This window comes from Pseudophryne corroboree, chromosome 6, assembly GCF_028390025.1.
Source record: "Pseudophryne corroboree isolate aPseCor3 chromosome 6, aPseCor3.hap2, whole genome shotgun sequence".
NCBI lineage: Eukaryota > Metazoa > Chordata > Amphibia > Anura > Myobatrachidae > Pseudophryne > Pseudophryne corroboree.
The window spans coordinates 68,526,061-68,547,945 of NC_086449.1; the positions used below are offsets into that span (position 1 = coordinate 68,526,061).

A 21,885-nucleotide genomic window follows, 5' to 3' on the forward strand; every position below is an offset into this window, starting at 1 on the left:
CAAATCCTGGATTTTTTAATGGGTTTTTCTTCCCACAGATGTCTTCGCTGAGGGGAGGATAATGCAGGCCTGTACCACTGTTTATGGTCTTGTCCTCTAGTTAGAGCCTTTTTACTTCGGATTCACAGGATTGCTCTAGAGCAGGGCTGGCCAAACCAGTCCTCGAGATCTACAAACAGTTCACAATTTCCAGACCACCTAGCTGGTGCACAGGTGTAGTCATTACTAATTGAGATGTGCTGCATTCATTACTAACTGACAATTCTACAGATCTCAAGGAGGCCTGGAAAACATGAACTGTTGGTAGATCTCGAGGACCGGTTCGGCCAGCCCTGGTCTAGAGCATCGGGTGATTTTCGGGGATCTTGCCTCAGATCCAGCAGGTGTTGCCTGGGAGTCAAAAACTCCTACTTGTTCTGCATGCAGCAGCCAGAAAGACCATACTGCAGTTATGGATTAAGACAGGAATACCTCCTTTCTCGCTCTTTAAAGCAGTGTTTCCCTAACTCAGTCCTTAGGGACCCCTAAAAGTGCATGACACTCCTATAGCCTTATTGGGGGTCTCCTAGTCTGCACTGCGTTCCTGCACAATTTATGTCTTTTGGATTTTTTTTTGTGAATTTTATTTCTTAAGTTATCGTTTTATCAAATATAACATTGTACACAAATTCTTAGAATTGTCAGAATCAATAAAAAGACTTATTTAAAAAAAAAAAAAAGACAACGAAAATAAATTTGCCTTATGAAAATAAGTGATCTTTCCCAACTACCCGACTCGCTAATTATCTCCCCTGGTTCTATCTTCTAAACTTTAGAAACAATTACAGACTATGAATACTTTTACTGTGCTAGTAAATTTTAATTATGATGAGACTATATTAGTAATCTTGCCAAACAATGTGCCCTCCTTGGGACTTCTTTAATAACATGAAGTTAAAATAAACTAGGTGCTGTAACGCGTAGCAACCTGATATGAGCTATTAGCGGTCTACTGCCAGCATATTAAATGTTATAATTTAATTGGCTGCTAAAGTATATAGGCAAAAAAGAGTTTACTTGCACCATTTTACTAAATAGTACATAGTATTCCTAACAGAATACATTTATTAGGGAATAAATAAGCAGGTACATTTATAAGAGACTTGTAGAGGTATAGATATTCTTTTTTTCAAAGCCACCAATTCTAAATACCTTGAGTGCTGGATTTAAAAGACCAATAGAAATACAAGCAAAGCAAGTCTGATTTTGTGTGTATTACTACGGCCCTTTAATATCCAGCAGGGGTTAATCACTGAGAATTGGCAGCTTAGTAAATATAACCCATAGGGTGAAACAGAGAAGCATACAGAGTTCCTATAGAAATATCCAGTAATCATAGCTCTGCCAGTCCGAGAATCCCAGTACTGAGAGGAGCTGCTGGAACACTCTACTGGACAGAAAGCGCTTTCCTCTACTATTACCAGCACTTGCATGAGCTTCTATAAAAAAAAGTGTCACTGTAAGAAAATAAAAATGGTCTTTCTCTAGCGCATATTGGGGGTAATTCAGAGCATAGAGAACAGCAAAACAAAAAAAAAAAGTAAATAAATGTATTTGCACCCCTTGTATCGCAACATGGTTTGTCCAGGTGCAAAGTTACCTGCTTTCTCATTCTATGCTCCCATCTCAGAATCACACCAATTGTCATGATACAAGTTTACTTATGAAACACTTGCCATATTCAAACCCTTAGAGTGACTCCTCATGTGAGTAATAAGCGCTTTCTTCTTGGTAAAACATTTGCTGCACTCAGAACATGTTAATCGTTTATCTCCTGTGTGACTCTTCTGATGTCTAACTAGATTCTCTTTAAGGGTATAACACTTGCTGCACTCAGAACATTTAAATGGCTTCTCTCCTGTGTGACTCCTCTGATGTCGAACAAGATTTGACTTCTCCGAAAAACACTTCCCACATTCAGAACATGTAAATGGTTTCTCTCTTGTGTGACTTCTCCGATGGCTAATAAGTTGTTGCTTACTGATAAAACGCTTGCTGCATTCAGAGCATGTAAATGGTTTCTCTCCTGTGTGAATCATCTGGTGTCTATCACGCTGGTACTTCTGGGAAAAACACTTACTGCATTCAGAGCATGTAAATGATTTTTCTCCTGTGTGACTCCTCTGATGTACAGCAAGTTGTTGCTTCTCAGAAAAGCATTTGCTACATTCAGAGCATTTAAATGGTTTCTCTCCTGTGTGACTTCTTTGATGACTATCAAGATGTGACTTATGGGAAAAACATTTGCCGCATTCAGAGCATGTAAATGCTTTCTCTCCTGTGTGACTCCACTGATGTATAACAAGTTGTCGCTTTCTGGTATAACACTTGCTGCATTCTGAGCATTTAAATGGTGTCTCTCCCGTGTGAATCATCTGATGTATAACAAGTTCTTCCTTTCTGTTGTAACACTTGCTGCATTCAGAGCATTTAAATGGTTTCTCTCCTGTGTGAATCATCTGATGCATAACAAGACTACATTTCCGGGAAAAACACTTGCTACACTCAGAACATTTAAATGGTTTCTCTCCTGTGTGACTCCACTGATGTATGTCAAGCTGTGATTTACGTGTAAAGCGTATGTCACACACAGAGCACAGATATGGTTTCTCTCCTGTGTGAATCCTCTGATGTATGAGAAGATGTGTTTTAGCTGCAAAGCGTAAGTCACACTCCGAGCACTGAAGTGTTTTCTCTCTTTTGCGTTTCATTTCTTCAATGAGTAATAACTTTGTTATGAAAGGTTTCTCCTATCCTCCAAATAAAGCTTTTGTGAACCCTCCAATGGCTTAAGGAGAAATTGTATATAGTTGGCTTGATCAAAGAACAATGTCCCTTTCACAATTCACCTGCAAAAAAAATAAAGTATGTTAACACTTAAAAGCCTGAAGCTTACTGGCACAAACCTAATTTTTTTTTTGGTAGAAATGTTATATTGTATAAGTAACTTGATGTTTATTTATATACCATAGCTAATAGTAACATAATTGCTGAGGTCAAAAAAAGGATTTTTTTTTTATCAAGTTCAACTTGTTGGTGTTCTCCTACACTGTACTATTTATTTTTTTGTTCATTTTTATTTTAGACTAATTGTAACTGGGGTGGATGTGTAGCCGGTTTATATTTTTTATTAGTACTATAGTGCAGGATTTACCCACCATAACCCTGTATACCCTTATCCATTAGGAAAATATCTAGCCCATTCTTAAAAGCAATGGCCGAACCCGCCATTACTACTCTCTCAGGCAAGGAATTCCAAATATGTATTGTCCTTACTGTGAAGAAACCTTTCCGTCTGTGTGCGAAATCTCTTAACCTAAGCAGGTGACCACGCGTCCTTTGTGATGATCTTGCCAAAAACAAAATCCCCTGCTAGCTATGTGTATTGACCCCTTATATATATGTAAATGTTAATCATGTCCCATCTTAATCTCCACCTTTACAATGTGAACATGCCTAGCCTAGCAAGCCTTTCCTCATATTCTAGAGTCTCCATCCCTTTAATTAATTTGGTTGCTTGTCTCTGAAGCTTTTCTAGTTCCAGGATATCTTTTTTTTTTGTAGTATGGTACCAAAATTGTGCACAGTAATCAAGATGTGGCCTCACTTTATATAATGGGAGCATCGATTCCCCGCTTTATGCATGCTAAATACCTTGTTTGACTTTTTTGCTGCATACCTACTTTGGACACTACTGTTAAGTTTGTTATCTATGCGGACACCTAAATCTTTTTACAGTGCAGAATGCCCTAGTTTTTCCCCATTTACTATGTAGTGTTTCTGTTCTTGCTACCAAAGTGCATGACCTTACATTTGTCTATATTGAACCTCATTCTCCATTTTGCTACTCAAGCTTCCAGTTTAAATAAGTAATTCTGAAGAGACTTAGCATCCACCTCCGAATTTATAACCTTACACAATTGGGTGTCGTAAGCAAAAATTGACACTGTACTCTACAGACCTACTGCTAGATCATTTATAAAGATGTTGAACAATAGTGGTCCAAGTAAAGACCCTTGTGGCACAGCACTTAGTACCTTAGTCCAATTTGAAAATGTTCCTTTTACCACCACACGCTGCTTCCTTTTGTCCAACCAATTGCTGACCCAAGTGCGTATTTTGTTCCCAAGCCCGATTTCTCGTAATTTGTAGATAAGTCCTTTGTGAGGGACTCTATCGAAAGCTTCAGCAAAGTCTAAAAGATTACATCAACCTTTTTACCGTGATCTAGGTTTGCACTAACTGTTTCACAAAAGCCTATTAAGTTAGTTTGGCATGATCTATTCTTCACAAATCCGTGTTGTTTCCTATTAATAACCTTATTGGTTTCAAGGAACTCCTGTATACTATTCCTTAGAATACCCTCCAGTAATTTCCCCATTATGGATGCAAGACTTACTGGTCTATAAATTGCCCAGTTCAGATTTATTTCCCTTTTTAAATATCGGCACTACTTCCGCTATACGCCTGTCTTTGGGGACCATGCCTGATGTAAGCGAGTCATTGAAAATAAAATATAGGGGTCTTGACAATTCGGAGTGTAGCTCCATGAGAACCCTTGGGTGATTTTTTTTTTTTTTTAATCGGACACAGACTATTTCCTCACTTAAATAAGCATTAAGCAGTGGGACATTATCATTGTTGAGGTTATGCACCAATCCCGCCATCTGATCCTCTCTTGTGAATACCGATGAGAAAAACCCCTTTAATTTTTGGCCTATGCCCCTGTTATCTTTGATTAGGACACCCATATTGCCTTTTAGAGGACCTATACTCTCTTTCTTTAATCTTTTGCTGTTAATGTATTTAAAAAACTTTTTGGGGTTTGATTAACTTTCCATTGCTATTAGCTATTCAGTTTCTATTTTAGACACTCTAGATTCCTTTTTTGCATATTTTGTTACAATCCTTATAGTACTGGAATGACTCCGCCTTGCCGTCCGATTTACACTTTTTGAATGCACTCCACTTGCTGGCCATTAGCGCCTTAATCTTTTTGTTAAGCCACATTGGTTTGGAATTAATACTCCTTTGTTTGCTGCCCACGGGAGTGAACTTGTGAGTATAATTAGCGAGCAATGTTTTAATACGACATAGTAACTGAGCATTATTTTTTATTACTCTATGTCTACAAATTTTTGGGACCCCATTTCCAGTCAGATGTGCAGTATAGAGAAGAGAGAGAAAAGGTGGAAGAGAGGAGCAAGAGATAAAAAGAAAGAGGGGGAAGGGCATGGCCTGGTTAGCAAAGAGTATGGACGTGGGATCAGTGAGCGCCCTGCTGCTAGCTTTATATAACCCCTTATCTGTTGCACCAATCCCCAGGGTCATTTGAGGTGCTACCCTACACAAAGTCACCCCCGAAGGTCTGGTTGCGGAGCCGGGGGGGGGGGGGGGCAATCTAGGTGCCAATGCAGGTTGCGGCCCACCTCCTGCTGGAAGCCGCAGACTAAGGTCCTCCATCACACCCGCTGTGGGAGCCCTGCTGTCACGGTTCCTATAAACTTACTAGGTACGGGTCCCTCTCTTCTCCACCTGGTGCAGGGAGCGCCTGGTGTGCCCTGTGTGTCGCCAGGCCACAGCAGATCTGAGGAGCCATCGTGTGCAGCGCCGGAGCTTCGGGTGGATGCAGCCGTGCCTCTCCCTGCTCTGGATGGCTGCGGGTGGTGGCTCAAGCGACAGGAGCTCCTGGCGGCCAGTGAACAGAGACCTCAGAGCGCTGGTTGTCCCAGATAACATGCTGCAGCATCCAGACTTCCTGCATACGGCAGACAGGGGGCTATATCCGACATTTCCAGTACTCTCCAACCTTGATACCTGGTAAGCCTGCATGGTCCTACTGTGTGAGCAGCTGTGAGCTCACATCCCCCTGCACACATTCCTGTTTTTTGCCATGTATGCCTGCTGTGTACTAATACCTGTTATCAGTCACCACACGGCAATTCACCCCAGGACCCCTGTGACACTAACCACTGCCGGCCTTTGTGTTTGCAATCCAGGATTACTTATTGCGACTGTCTGCACCTTTCCGCACGCTAGCATACAGTTGGCTCACCCATAAGTAAGGGGCATTAGTGGGCAGAAGATTGCACATTAAGGCTGTTTCCCGGCATAAGTCGCAGTGCATGCTTCCTATCCTACTACTTTTCTCATATCGCCTAAAGCTCCTGTCAACGGAAGGGTTTTTCAACATGTGGGGTACACCCCAGTTAGTTATGCTCTGATATTGCCCCTTATTTACTATGACTTTCTTGATCACGACTCACTATGTCCAAAAACAATAAAGGGTAAAACAAAAGAATTCCGACAGGGAATTAAGCAACACCTTTCCAGGACGACGTCATATCACCCCTCTGACTCGCCGCCCGCCTGTCCGGCAGACTCTCTGTGGCCCGGAGAACCAGTCAGTCACATGGTTAATGGTGGCACTAAAGGGATTAACCCTCAGTGCCTGGCGACATTGTAAAGGTCAATGGGCACTTGGACCCAATTTTTAAATGATATAGTCTAACATTTCATATGTAGTGCTCTGTGCAGTTGTAGGATTGCATGTTTAAATGTATTTATATTTACGATGTGCTCACATGTAGTTTAGAAGGGAAACAATGCATATATATATATATATATATATATACGTGATTCGTCCGGCACTCCCAAATGGACAGCTTAATGTAAAGGTGCTCTGGTGCCCTCCCATCAAACACTACGGTCCGTGTGTATGTTGAAGGAAAAGTATGGCGGCACTCAGGAGACTGGTAACAGGTGAAACAAGCGGCGCTTTATGTCATCAGGACACCTTAATATAATATATATATATATATATATATATATATATATATAATCTGAATAAGGATCCCCTATCTTCTGTGACTAGGAAATGGGATGCTAATTGTCATCTCATGGGGCAGTATGGATGGTGTAATGGTTAGCATTACTACCTCACAGCACTGAGGTCATGGGTTCAATTCCCACCATGGCCCTAACTGTGCGGTTTGTATATTCTCCCCGAACTTGCGTGGGTTTCCTCCCGCAATCCAAAAATATACTGGTAGGTTAATGGATTCCCAACAAAAGTTACCGTAGTGTGAATGTGTCTGTGTGTACATGTAATAGGGAATATAGATTGTAAGCTCTACTGGGGCAGAGACTGATGTGAATGACCAAATATTCTCTGTAAAGTGCTGCGGAATGTGTGTGCGCTATATAAATAACTGCCAATAAATACATAAATTAATTCATTATCTCCCAGCAGATCTGGTGAATAACAAAACCTTTTGATGTTGGACAGTAAACAGCAGATAATGTGCTATGAGTGTGAGTTCTTTAGACAAAGGCGTTAATAAAGGAGGGGTTTCCTTATTCCATATGTAAAATGGTAAGGATTGGTATGGGTTTGTAACCTGTATTTATTTTTGATTGATATACAAATCCTGAATGGTATACGCAGGAAAGGGATCAGGAACATTTGTTTGAGAAATAAAATACAAACCATATTTTGAAGCTATGTGATAAATGTATCAAGGGCGAAGTGAAAACTACCATGTGGTAAAGGATGGAGTTTAAATGACACCAAACTTTGTGTGACAGGAAGAATGAAATTGCTTCAAGCACTGATATCCTTTTAAAATGTAATTTATTTATATTTTGTAAGATATCCTGATTGGATGGAAAGGACTCAGGGGGAGATGCAGTGTGCTTTTACTGTATAAAAAGGTCTGTGAGCCTCAGTGCATTATACCATTTTCATTCTGCTGTGAACATCTTGCTATATGCCGTTTCCTCTAGCAATAGGGAAGAGTTCTTTTTATAACCATTGCAAATAAAACAGGATTTTAATTCCTACCGGTAAATCCTTTTCTCATAGTCCGTAAAGGATGCTGGTGTCCACTTCATGACCATGGGCTATAGACAGTTCCGCAGGAGCCATGAGCACTCTTAAGACTTTTCAATGGGTGTGAACTGTCTCCTCCCTCTTTGCCCCTCCTCCAGACCTCAATGATAGGAACTGTGCCCAGGGAGACGGACAATTCAAGGAAAGGCTTTACTTTAATACTAGTGGTGAGATACATACCAGCTCACACCTCAACCATGCCGCACACATGGCAATCAACATAACACATGCCAACAGGCATTAACCAATTGCAGCAACAAGCTGAAACTAACATAACACAACTTGTGTATAATTACAACTGCAGGTAAAGTACGGATGACCCTGCAGCACCGATTGACCGAACTTGAGGTCTTCATCGGTCAAGGTCTCAAACTTGTAGACTTTTGCAAATGTGTTTGACCCTGACCAAGTAGCTGCTCGGCAAAGTTGTAATGCCGAGACCCCCCGGGCAGCCGCCCAGGATGAGCCCACCTTCCTAGTGGAATGGGCCTTCACCGACATCGGTAACGGCAATTCAGCCGTGGTATGAGCTTGCTGAAACGTACCTCATCCATGGAAGCAGGACAGCCAATCTTGTTGGGAGCATACAGGACAAAGATTCTGTTTTCCGAATTTGTGCCGTTGTAGCGACATTTTTCAATACTTAAACCACATCTAGAGACTTTGATGCAGTGAACGTGTCAGTAACTACTGGCACCACAATAGGTTGGTTTATGTGGAAAGATGAAACCACCTTCGGAAGAAAATGTTGATGAGTCCTCAACTCTGCCCTATCTTTATGGAAGATCAGGTAAGGGCTCTTGTGAGACAAGGCCCCCAATTCAGACACCCGCCGTACGGATGCCAAAAGCACCACCACTTTCCAAGTGAGAAACTTCAACGCTATCTCTCAGAGGCTCAAACCAATCCGATTGAAGGAACTGCATCACATTAAGGTCCCATGGTGCCACTGGAGGCACAAATGGAGGCTGGATGTGCAGAACCCCTTTCACGAAGGTCTGAACCTCTGGAAGAGAGGCCAATTGTTTTTGGAAGAACACTGACAAGGCCGAAATCTGGAACTTAACTAACCCCAATCAGAGGCCCGCCTCCACACCAGCCTGCAGAAAATGGAGAAAACGTCCCAAGTGAAACTCTTCCGTAGGAGCCTTCTTGGATTCACACCAAGACACATTTTCTCCAAATACGGTGGTTTCAACGTTACTCCTTTCCTGGCCTGAATAGGTGTGGGAATGACTTCTTTCGGAATACCCTTACGGCCTAGGATCCGGCGCTCAACAGCCATGCCATCAAACGTAGCCGCGGTAAGTCCTGAGACATGAACGGCCCCTGCTGCAGCAGGTCCTCGCGAAGAGGAAGAGGCCGAGGATCTTCTATGAGCAACTCCTGAAGATCTGGGAACCAAACCCTCATTGGCCAGTCTGGGGCAATAAAGATTGCTTGAACCCTTGTTCTTCTTAGGATCCTGAGAACTTTTGGTATCAGCGGAAGTGGAGGGAAGACATACACTGACCGGAATACCCACTGGGTCACTAGCGCATCCACTGCTATTGCTTGAGGGTCTCTCGACCTGGAACAATATTTCTGAAGCTTCTTGTTGCGACGAGATGCCATCATGTCTACTTGAGGAACTCCCCAAAGACTTATCACCTCTGCGAAGACTTCTTGGTGGAGGCCCCACTCTCCTGGATGGAGATCGTGTCTGCTGAGGAAGTCTGCTTCCCAGTTGTCCACTCCCGGAATGAAAATTGCTGACAGAGCTCTTGCCTGTCTTTCAGCCCAGAGGAGGATCTTCGTCACCTCCGCAATTGCCGCTCTGCTTTTCGTTCCGCCCTGCCTGTTTATGTACTTGGCTGCTGTTATATTATCCGACAGGATCTGCACTAGATGATCTTGAAGAAGATGTACCGCTTGTTGAAGGCCGTAGTAAATGGCTCTCAATTCCAGCACGTTTATGTGAAGGCAGGCTACCTGACTTGACCATTTTCCTTGGAAGTTTTCCCCCTGAGTGACAGCTCCCCAGCCTCGGAGATTTGCATCCGTGGTTACCAGGACCCAGTCCTGAATCCCAAACCTGCATCCCTCTAGTACAGGGCTGGCCAAACCGGTCCTCGAGATCTACCAACAGTGCATGTTTTCCAGGCCTCCTGGAGATCTGTAGAATTGTCAGTTAGGAATGAATGCAGCACATCTTAATTAGTAATGACTACACCTGTGCACCAGCTAGGTGATCTGGAAAATGTGAACTGTTGGTAGATCTCGAGGACCGGTTTGGCGAGCCCTGCTCTAGTAGATTCGGACTGTGTAGTCACCACAGGAGAGAATTCCTGGCTCTTGTTGACAGGACTATCTTCCGGTCCATGTGAAGGTGGGATCCCGACCACTTGTTCAACAGGTCCTATAGGGATACTCTGGCATGGAACCTGCCAAACTGTATGGCCTCGTAGGCCGCCACCCTCTTCCCCAACAACCGAATGCACTGATGGATCGACACACTGGATGGTTTCAATATCTGTTTTACCATTTTCTGGATTTACAGAGCCTTTTCCACCGGAAGAAATACTCTCTGAACTTCCGTGTCCAGAATCATCCCGAGAAAAGACAATCTTGTTGTCGATTCCAATTGTGACTTTGGATAATTTATGATCCAACCGTGTTGTTGGGAGTATAGACAGGGAGAGAGTGTGATGTTTTGAAACAACTGTTCCCTGGATCTCGCCTTTGTCCGGAGATCGTCCAGATAAGGAATTATATTGACTCCTTTTTTACGAAGGATGACCATCATCTCCGTCTGGAACTGGTAATGGCAATCCTGAACCGCAAATCTCAGATAGGCCTAGTGAGTGGGATAAATGGGAACATGCAGGTAAGCATCCTTGATGTCTACCGACACCATGTAGTCCCCCTCCTCCCGACTGGAAATCCGTGCCCGGAGTGATTCCATCTTGAACTTGAACCGTTTCAAGCAGAGATTCAAATTTTTTAGGTTTAGGATCGGTCTGACCGAGCCGTCTGGCTTCGGAACTACGAAGAGGCTTGAATAAACTCTCTCCCCTTGTTGTGGCAAAGGTACCAGGACTATGACCTGATCCTGACATAATTTTTGGATTACCGCTGTTACTGTTTCTCTTTCTTGAAGAGAAGCTGGCAAGGTTGATTTGAAAAATCGGCATGGGGCAACATCTTGAAACTCCAGCTTGTAACCCTGTGCTACTATTTTCAATACCCAGGGATCCAACTTTGGCTGAACAGTTTCAGACGTGTCCTCACCCGAGCGGCCTCCCGCAAGGGAGCCCCAACGTCATGCTGAAGTTTTGCCAGAAGTAGGGGTAGACTTCTGCTCCTTTGAACCTGGAGCCGCTGTGGGCTTCTTTCCCCTTCCTGCAAAGAAGGGGGAACCTTTCATTTTTTTTGTATTGGGCCGAAAGGACTGCATGTGTGTGTGATAGGTCTTTTTTGCCGGTGCAGGTGTCAAAACGTCGACTTACCTGCGGTAGCCGCCGAGACTAACACATCCAGACCATCGCCAAATAAGGCCTCACCTTTATATGGGAGAGCCTCATGTTTCTTTTGGAATCTGCATCCGCGTTCCACTGGCGAATCCACAATGCCCGCCTAGCCGATACTGCCATGGTAGCGGCTTGTGAACTCAAGAGTCCAATATCTTTCATTGCTTCTAGCATGTAGGTGGCAGCGTCTTTGATATACCCTAACTTAAGGAATCTCATCTTTAATCAATCGTGTCAATTTCTGATGACACACTGCCAGACCATTTTTCAATAGCGCGACTCACCCACGCGCAGGCAATAGTGGGTCTGAGCAGTGTACCATTGGCAACATAAATGGATTTCAATGTAGTTTCCATCTTACGGTCAGCCGGCTCTTTTAGTGAAGCCGTGCCAGGTGCAGGGAGAATTACCTTCTTTGTCAACCTGGAAAGTGCACTGTCTAACAGGGTGTGATTCACATTTTTTCCTGTCCTCTGCTGGGAAAGGGTAAGCTATCTGAATCCTCTTAGGAATACGAAATTTCTTCTCAGGATTCACCCACATCCCTTCAAAGAGAGTATTTAGCTCGTGGGAAGGAGGGAACGTGACTTTGTATTTATTTTCCTTACATAAATAAGCCTTCTCCTGAGGTACAGGCGTGGCTTCTGTAACATCCAACACGTCCCTTATAGCCACAATCATATATTGTATATTTTTTTGCCAATTTATGATCTATTTCTCTGGAGTCACTATCGTCGACACAAGAATCAGAGTCCGTGTCGGTATCAGTATTCACAATATTCGCAAATGGTCTCTTATGTGACCCAGAGGGGCCGCCTGCAGATGGAAGAACTGAGTCCAGAAAAATCCCATCTTCCACAGATTTTCTCCAGATTCAGACTTATCTAACCTCCTGTTAATAAGATGCATACTGTCATGTACTTCTTTCACCCATGCAGGCTCTTGGTGTGCCGGCAGCGCCACCACATTTACAACTCTGTGTCCCTAAAATGCCTTCCTCCGGGGAGGAACTCCCTGCCTCAGACATGTCTTACACACGTGTACTACACACACTCACAGACACACTGGGACTTATAAGGGGACAGACCCATAGTAAAATCTGTCAGAGGGACACAGTATAGGAGCAGCCAGTTCACAACCCCAGCACCAGTATGTAATGTCTGTGAACACAGAATGCCCACAGACAAACCGCGCTTTTACAGTAATTCACACTTTTAATGCACCACAAACACTTTGTGCCCCCCCTTTAATTTCACCCTGTACTTGTAGTCAGAAGTGGAGAGGACCAGCGTCGTTTCTGCAGCCTGAGGAGAGAGAGAGAAAATGGCACTGAGCAGTGTGCTGGCTGCCTGAGGAAGAAGCTCCGCCCCCGCAATGGCGCGTTTTCACTCAGCAATGTATGTTTATATTTATACTGGCGGGGGTAGGGCTGTGCCAGCGGCATGTTATGCCCCCTTTTCACCAGTTTTAGGTATAATTGCTGCCCAGGGCGTCCCCCCCCCCCCCCCCTCTGCACCCTGCAGTGCTGTGTGTGTGTGGGCAGCAATGGCGCGCTGCACTCCCACCAGCCGCGCCGTACCTCAGCCGTCACTTTAGTTGCTAGAAGATCTATCTTCTCATACTCACCTGTCTTCTGACTTCTGGCTCTGTGAGGGGGTGACGGCGTGCTGTGGGAGTGAGCATCTAGGCACAGCTAGCGTTCAGTACCCTTCAGGAGCTAATGGTGTCCTGTCAGCCAGAAGCAGAGCCGTGAAACTCTTCAGGAAGTTGGTTCCTACTTCTGCCCCCTCAGTCCCACGAAGCAGGGAGTCTGTTGCCAGCAGTTCTCCCTGAAAATAAAAAACGTAACATAAGTCTTTTCAGAGAAACTAAGTAGAGCTTCTCAGAATGCATCCAGTCTGCCTGGGCACATTTCTAAAACTAAGGTCTGGAGGAGGGGCATAGAGGGAGGAGGCAGTTCACACCTATTGAAAAGTCTTAAGAGTGCCTATGGCTCCTGCGGAACAGTCTATACCCCATGGTCATGAAGTGGACCCCAGCATCCTCTAGGACGTATGAGAAATATAATTTGCCTCAAGACGACCGCTTCATCTTGTGACCTGCAGAGTTTTGCCAAAAATAGCTCAATTTTCCGGCTGTTTTGGGTACACCCAGCGTTTCTAATCTCCGTCTGCTACCGTGCCGTGCTTGAGCAAGCAACTACTTTGGATTCGTCAACACCACACAGGAGTGGTAAAACAATGTGTCGACGCATACAGAGCAGAACCGTAGTTCCAGGCAGGGAGGAGTATGGTGGTGCCAGCATAGTACCCACCCATTGTGCAGTGGGTGGAGTCAGTAATAGGCGGTTACTGATGGTAAGCGGGAATCCCCTAATTGGCCAGGTTCTGTAACCTAAATATCCATTCTGTGACTGGACGGGACGCGAGGTGGTGAGGACTTTCGTACGGAACCGTCCGGTCAAACTCTTATTGGCGATTCTTTTGCGACTAAAAACATTCAAGCCATGATGGTGGATTTGAATAAAACCCTCACCTCAAATTTCCAGCAATTGTTTGCCGACTTACGCAGTGACTTGGCCTCTCTGTCCAGCCGCACAGCTGCAGTGGAATCCAACTCTAAGGGCCTGCTGGAAACCTCTCAGCACATTTCTTAACTCTATCATTTAGAATTTCTCTGTGATAAAACCGAAGATCTTGAAAATAGGGAAATGAGATGTAATCTTCGCATTCAGAATGCCCGGGAGTCGGTTGTTCCCCAGGACTTGGAACCGTACCTACTTTGTTTATTTCAGATGCTTGTCCTTGCACTCAAAGATCAACTATGTTACATTGAATGGACTCACAAAGCCCTACAACTGAAACACAGAGATGCTGAACCCCCCCAGAGATGTGGTAATGAAATTCCTCTTCAAGACCAAAGAACAGGTGTCCGCCTCTAGCAGAGTGATGCTGCGCATACTGTATGGTTCGAGGGATCTCACATACAGATCTTCCAGGTTTTAGCTCTTTCCACCATCATTAAGCGCTGGGAAATGCGAGACACCACGACAATTTTGTGACAATGGATACAAGTACAAGTGGGGATTCCGCTTATTAGTCTATGTGAACAGACGCCCAGTGTCGGTGAGAGACCCTAAGGAAGGGAAAGACTTGCTCCATATACTCCAGCTTTCTGCGGCCACGGTTTGCCCCTCCTCTGGTAGTCCATCTAGATTTTAAATATGGACTATAAGCAGGCAATCTGAGACACTGTGTTCTTTTACTGTTGCTCTTCAGCTCAGTATACGTTACACCCAGTACGGGGTTGTTTTCGACTTTCATTCCTACTAGCAATTACAGCCTACATTGCTATTAGGTTTATGTTCTATTTTTGTGTTATACCCACTGTCTCCAACGGCCAGGATACATGATACTGAAGGGGTACGGTCTTGTTTGCTTTCCTTACACTAAGTTACCTTGTAATTTTATTCTGCTTACCTGCAGGATATAGTTATTGTTATCGAGTTTATTTTGGAAAAAATAAGATTTTACTTACCGATAAATCTATTTCTCGTAGTCCGTAGTGGATGCTGGGACTCCGTAAGGACCATGGGGAATAGCGGCTCCGCAGGAGACAGGGCACAAGAATAAAAGCTTTAGGATCAGGTGGTGTGCACTGGCTCCTCCCCCTATGACCCTCCTCCAAGCCTCAGTTAGGATACTGTGCCCGGACGAGCGTACATAATAAGGAAGGATATTGAATCCCGGGTAAGACTCATACCAGCCACACCAATCACACTGTACAACCTGTGATCTGAACCCAGTTAACAGCATGATAACAGCGGAGCCTCTGAAAAGATGGCTCACAACAATAATAACCCGATTTTTGTAACAATAACTATGTACAAGTATTGCAGACAATCCGCACTTGGGATGGGCGCCTAGCATCCACTACGGACTACGAGAAATAGATTTATCGGTAAGTAAAATCTTATTTTCTCTGACGTCCTAGTGGATGCTGGGACTCCGTAAGGACCATGGGGATTATACCAAAGCTCCCAAACGGGCGGGAGAGTGCGGATGACTCTGCAGCACCGAATGAGAGAACTCCAGGTCCTCCTCAGCCAGGGTATCAAATTTGTAGAATTTAGCAAACGTGTTTGCCCCTGACCAAGTAGCTGCTCGGCAAAGTTGTAAAGCCGAGACCCCTCGGGCAGCCGCCCAAGATGAGCCCACTTTCCTTGTGGAATGGGCTTTTACCGATTTTGGCTGTGGCAGGCCTGCCACAGAATGTGCAAGCTGAATTGTACTACAAATCCAACGAGCAATCGTCTGCTTAGAAGCAGGAGCACCCAGTTTGTTGGGTGCATACAGGATAAACAGCGAGTCAGATTTTCTGACTCCAGCCCTCCTGGAAACATATATTTTCAGGGCCCTGACAACGTCAAGCAACTTAGAGTCCTCCAAGTCCCTAGTAGCCGCAGGTACCACAATAGATTGGTTCATGTGAAATGCAGAAACTACCTTAGGTAGAAATTGAGGACGAGTCCTCAATTCTGCCCTGTCAGAATGAAAAATTAAGTAAGGGCTTTTATATGATAAAGCCGCCAATTCTGACACACGCCTGGCTGAAGCCAGGGCTAACAGCATCGTCACCTTCCATGTGAGATATTTTAAGTCCACAGTGGTAAGTGGTTCAAACCAATGTGACTTTAGGAAACTCAACACAACATTGAGATCCCAAGGTGCCACTGGAGGCACAAAAGGAGGCTGTATATGCAGTACCCCTTTTACAAATGTCTGAACTTCAGGCACTGAAGCCAGTTCTTTCTGGAAGAAAATCGACAGGGCCGAAATTTGAACCTTAATGGACCCTAATTTTAGGCCCATAGACCGTCCTGTTTGCAGGAAATGGAGGAAACGACCCAGTTGAAATTCCTCTGTAGGGGCCTTCTTGGCCTCACACCACGCAACATATTTTCGCCAAATGCGGTGATAATGTTTTGCGGTTACGTCCTTCCTGGCCTTGACCAGGGTAGGGATGACTTCATCTGGAATGCCTTTTTCCTTCAGGATCCGGCGTTGAACCGCCATGCCGTCAAACGCAGCCGCGGTAAGTCTTGGAACAGACAAGGCCCCTGCTGGAGCAGGTCCTTTCTTAGAGGTAGAGGCCACGGTTCGTCCGTGAGCATCTCTTGAAGTTCCGGGTACCAAGTCCTTCTTGGCCAATCCGGAACCACGAGTATAGTTCTTACTCCTCTCCTTCTTATGATTCTCTGTACTTTTGGTATGAGAGGCAGAGGAAGGAACACATACACTGACTGGTACACCCACGGCGTTACCAGAGCGTCCACCGCTATTGCCTGAGGGTCCCTTGACCTGGCGCAATATCTGTCTAGTTTTTTGTTTAGACGGGACGCCATCATGTCCACCTTTGGCTTTTCCCAACGGTTTACAATCAGGTGGAAGACTTCTGGGTGAAGTCCCCACTCTCCCGGGTGAAGGTCGTGTCTGCTGAGGAAGTCTGCTTCCCAGTTGTCCACTCCCGGAATGAACACTGCTGACAGTGCTATCACATGATTTTCCACCCAGCGAAGAATCCTTGCAGCTTCTGCCATTGCCCTCCTGCTTCTCGTGCCGCCCTGTCTGTTTACGTGGGCGACTGACGTGATGTTGTCCGATTGTATCAATACCGCCTGACCCTGAAGCAGGGGTTTCGCTTGACTTAGGGCATTGTAAATGGCCCTTAGTTCCAGAATGTTTATATGAAGAGATGTTTCCATGCTTGACCACAAGCCCTGGAAATTTCTTCCTTGTGTGACTGCTCCCCAGCCTCTCAGGCTTGCATCCGTGGTCACCAGGATCCAATCCTGAATGCCAAATCTGCGGCCCTCTAGTAGATGAGCACTCTGCAGCCACCACAGAAGAGACACCCTTGTCCTTGGCGACAGGGTTATCCGCTGATGCATCTGAAGATGCGATCCGGACCATTTTTCCAGTAGATCCCACTGAAACGTTCTTGCATGGAATCTTCCGAATGGGATCGCTTCGTAAGAAGCCACCATTTTTCCCAGGACCCTCGTGCACTGATACTTGGCCTGGTTTTAGGAGGTTCCTGACTAGCTCGGATAACTCCCTGGCCTTCTCCTCCGGGAGAAACACCTTCTTCTGGACTGTGTCCAGAATCATTCCTAGGAACAGTAGACGTGTCGTTGGAATCAGCTGCGATTTTGGAATATTTAGGATCCACCCGTGCTGACGTAACACTACCTGAGATAGTGCTACTCCGACTTCTAACTGTTCCTTGGACCTTGCCCTTATCAGGAGATCGTCCAAGTAAGGGATAATTAAGATGCCTTTTCTTCGAAGAAGAATCATCATTTCGGCCATTACCTTGGTAAAGACCCGAGGTGCCGTGGACAACCCAAACGGCAGCGTCTGAAACTGATAATGACAGTTTTGTACTACAAACCTGAGGTACCCTTGGTGAGAAGGGTAGATTGGGACGTGGAGATAAGCATCTTTGATGTCCAGAGACACCATATAGTCCCCTTCTTCCAGGTTCGCTATCACCGCTCTGAGTGACTCCATCTTGAATTTGAACCTTTTTATGTAAGTGTTCAAGGATTTCAGATTTAAAATTGGTCTCACCGAGCCGTCCGGCTTCGGTACCACAAACAGCGTGGAATAATACCCCTTTCCCTGTTGTAGGAGGGGTACCTTGATTATCACCTGCTGGGAATACAGCTTGTGAATGGCTTCCAAAACTGCCTCCCTGTCGGAGGGAGACTTTGGTAGAGCAGACTTCAGGAACCGGCGAGGGGGAAACGCCTCGAATTCCAGTTTGTACCCCTGCGATACTACCTGTAGAATCCAGGGGTCCACTTGCGAGTGAGCCCACTGCGCGTTGAAATTCTTGAGACGGGCCCCCACCATGTCTGAGTCTGCTTGTAAAGCCCCAGCGTCATGCTGAAGACTTGGCAGAAGCAGGGGAGGGCTTCTGCTCCTGGGAAGCGGCTGCATGGTGCAGTCTTTTTCCTCTTCCTCTGCCCCGGGGCAGAAAAAGAGTGGCCTTTTGCTCGCTTGTACTTATGGGAACGAAAGGACTGAGTTTGAAAAGACGGTGTCTTTTTCTGCTGATGTGAAGTGACCTGGGGTAAAAAGGTGGACTTTCCAGCCGTTGCCGTGGCCACCAGGTCCGATAGACCAGCCCCAAATAACTCCTCCCCTTTATACGGCAATACTTCCATATGTCGTTTGGAATCCGCATCCCCTGACCACTGTCGCGTCCATAACGCTCTTCTGGCAGAAATGGACATAGCACTTACTCTTGATGCCAGGGTGCAAATATCCCTCTGTGCATCACGCATATACAGTAATGCATCCTTCAAATGCTCTATAGTTAACAATATATTGTCCCTATCCAGGGTATCAATATTTTCAGTCAGGGAATCCGACCACGCGACTCCAGCACTGCACATCCAGGCTGAAGCGATTGCTGGTCGCAGTATAACACCAGTATGTGTGTATATACTCTTTAGGATATTTTCCAGCCTTCTATCAGCTGGTTCTTTGAGGGTGGCCGTATCAGGAGACGGTAACGCTACTTGTTTAGATAAACGTGCGAGCGCCTTATCTACCCTAGGGGGTGTTTCCCAACGCGTCCTAACCTCTGACGGGAAAGGATATAGTGCCAATAATTTATTAGAAATTAGCAGTTTTTTGTCGGGGGAAACCCACGCTTTATCACACACCTCATTTAATTCATCTGACTCAGGAAAAACTATTGGTAGTTTTTTCACACCCCACATAATACCCTTGTTTGTGGTACTTGTAGTGTCAGAAATGTTCAATGCCTCCTTCATTGCCGTGATCATGTAACGTGTGGCCCTACTGGACATTACGTTTGACTCCTCACCGTCGACACTAGACTCAGTATCTGTGTCTGGGTCTGTGTCGACCCACTGAGGTAACGGGCGTTTTAGGGCCCCTGACGGTGTCTGAGACGCCTGGACAGGCACTAATTGATTTGCCGGCTGTCTCATGTCGTCAACAGTTTTTTGCAAAGTGCTGACATTATCACGTAATTCTTTAAATACGATCATCCAGTCAGGTGTCGACTCCCTAGGGGGTGACATCACTAACCCAGGCAATTGCTCCGCCTCCACATCATTTTCCTCCTCATATATGTCGACACACACGTACCGACACACAGCACACACACCGGGAATGCTCTGAAAGAGGACAGGACCCCACTAGCCCTTTGGAGAGACAGAGGGAGAGTCTGCCAGCACACACCAAGCGCTATATATATATACAGGGATAACCTTATATAAGTGTTATTCCCTTATAGCTGCTGTTTATATTATTATTAGCTGCCAATAGTGCCCCCCCTTCTCTTTTTTACCCTGATTCTGTAGCAGGTCTGCAGGGGAGAGTCAGGGAGCCGTCCTTCCAGCGGAGCTGTGAGGGAAAATGGCGCTTGTGTGCTGAGGAGATAGGCTCCGCCCCTTCACGACGTCCTTATCTCCCGCTCTTTTCTGTAAAAATGGCAGGGGTTAAAATACATCCATATAGCCCAGGAGCTATATGTGATGTATTGTTTTGCCAACCTAAGGTATTCTCTGTTTATATTGCGTCTCAGGGCGCTCCCCCCCCAGCGCCCTGCACCCTCAGTGACCGGAGTGTGAAGTGTGCTGAGAGCAATGGCGCACAGCTGCGGTGCTGTGCGCTACCTTAGTCTGAAGACAGGACCGTCTTCTGCCGCCGATTTCACTGGACCTCTTCGCTCTTCTGGCTCTGTAAGGGGGCCGGCGGCGCGGCTCCGGGACCCATCCAGGCTGAACCTGTGATCGTCCCTCTGGAGCTAATGTCCAGTAGCCTAAGAAGCCCAATCCACTCTGCACGCAGGTGAGTTCGCTTCTTCTCCCCTTAGTCCCACGATGCAGTGAGCCTGTTGCCAGCAGGACTCACTGAAAATAAAAAAACCTAAAATAAACTTTTATTCTAAGCAGCTCAGGAGAGCCACCTAGCCTGCACCCTTCTCGTTCGGGCACAAAAATCTAACTGAGGCTTGGAGGAGGGTCATAGGGGGAGGAGCCAGTGCACACCACCTGATCCTAAAGCTTTTATTCTTGTGCCCTGTCTCCTGCGGAGCCGCTATTCCCCATGGTCCTTACGGAGTCCCAGCATCCACTAGGACGTCAGAGAAATAAGATTTTACTCTCCGGTAAATCTATTTCTCGTAGTCCGTAGAGGATGCTGGGGACTCCGTAAGGACCATGGGGAGAGACTGGCTCCACAGGAGACATGAGCACTTTAAGAAATAATTTAGTTCCTGGTGTGCACTGGCTTCTCCCTCTCTGCCCCCCCTCCAGACCTCATTTAGAGAACTGTGCCCAGTGGAGATGGACAGTACGAGGAAAGGACTTTTGTTAATCCAAGGGCAAGATTCATACCAGCCACACCAATCACACCGTATAACTTGTGATAACAATCCAGTAAACAGTATGACAATAACATAGCATCAGTTCACGCCCGATGCAACAATAACGTAAACCTTATTGAAGCAATAACTATATACAAGTATTGCAGAAGTCCGCACTTGGGACGGGCGCCCAGCATCCTCTACGGACTAAGAGAAATAGATTTACCGGTAAGTAAAATCTTATTTTCTCTAACGTCCTAGAGGATGCTGGGGACTCCGTAAGGACCATGAGGATTATACCAAAGCTCCCAAACGGGCGGGAGAGTGCGGATGACTCTGCAGCACCGATTGAGCAAACAGCCAGGGTATCAAACTTACAGAATTTTGCAAAGGTGTTTGTACCCGACCAAGTAGCAGCTCAACACAGCTGTAGTGCAGAGACCCCTCGGGCAGCCGCCCAAGAAGAGTCCACTTTCCTAGTGGAATGGGCCTTGATCGATTTAGGTAACGACAATCCTGCCGTAGAATGCGCCTGCTGAATCGTGTTACAGATCCAGCGAGCAAGAGTCTGCTTTGAAGCAGGGCTGCCAAGCTTGTTGGCTGCATACAGAACAAACAGTGCTTCTATTTTTCGGACTCTAGCCGTCCTGGCTACATAAATTTTCAAAGCCCTGACTACATCAAGGGAATCCTCCAAGTCCCGTGTAGCCACAGGCACCACAATAGGTTGGTTCATATGAAAGGATGAAACCACTTTTGGCAGGAACTGAGGACGTGTCCGCAATTCCGCTCTATCCATATGGAAAACCAGATAGGGGCTTTTATGTGATAAAGCCGGTAATTCCGACACTCGGCTAGCCGAAGCCAGGGCTAATAACATGACCACCTTTCAAGTGAGATATTTCAACTCCACCGTTCTCAGCGGTTCAAACCAGTGTGACTTTAGGAAGCCCAAGACCACATTAAAGGTCCCAAGGAGCAACCGGAGGCTGAATATGCAGTACTCCCTTAACAAAAGTCTGAACTTCTGGGAGAGAA

At 45.7% G+C, this 21,885-nt stretch overlaps 1 protein-coding gene across 1 annotated transcript in view; it reads right to left on the minus strand.

Annotated features, from left to right (window-relative positions):
* Positions 1-707: 707 nt before the first annotated feature.
* Positions 708-21,885, minus strand: part of LOC134936167 (gastrula zinc finger protein XlCGF17.1-like) — a 69,804-nt gene continuing 48,626 nt past the window's right edge. Inside the window, exon 2 of the mRNA XM_063931097.1 lies at positions 708-2,888. Coding sequence (XP_063787167.1) covers positions 1,701-2,750 — 1,050 coding nt within the window. The 5' untranslated portion in view covers positions 2,751-2,888 and the 3' untranslated portion in view covers positions 708-1,700. The remainder of the gene's footprint in view (positions 2,889-21,885) is intronic.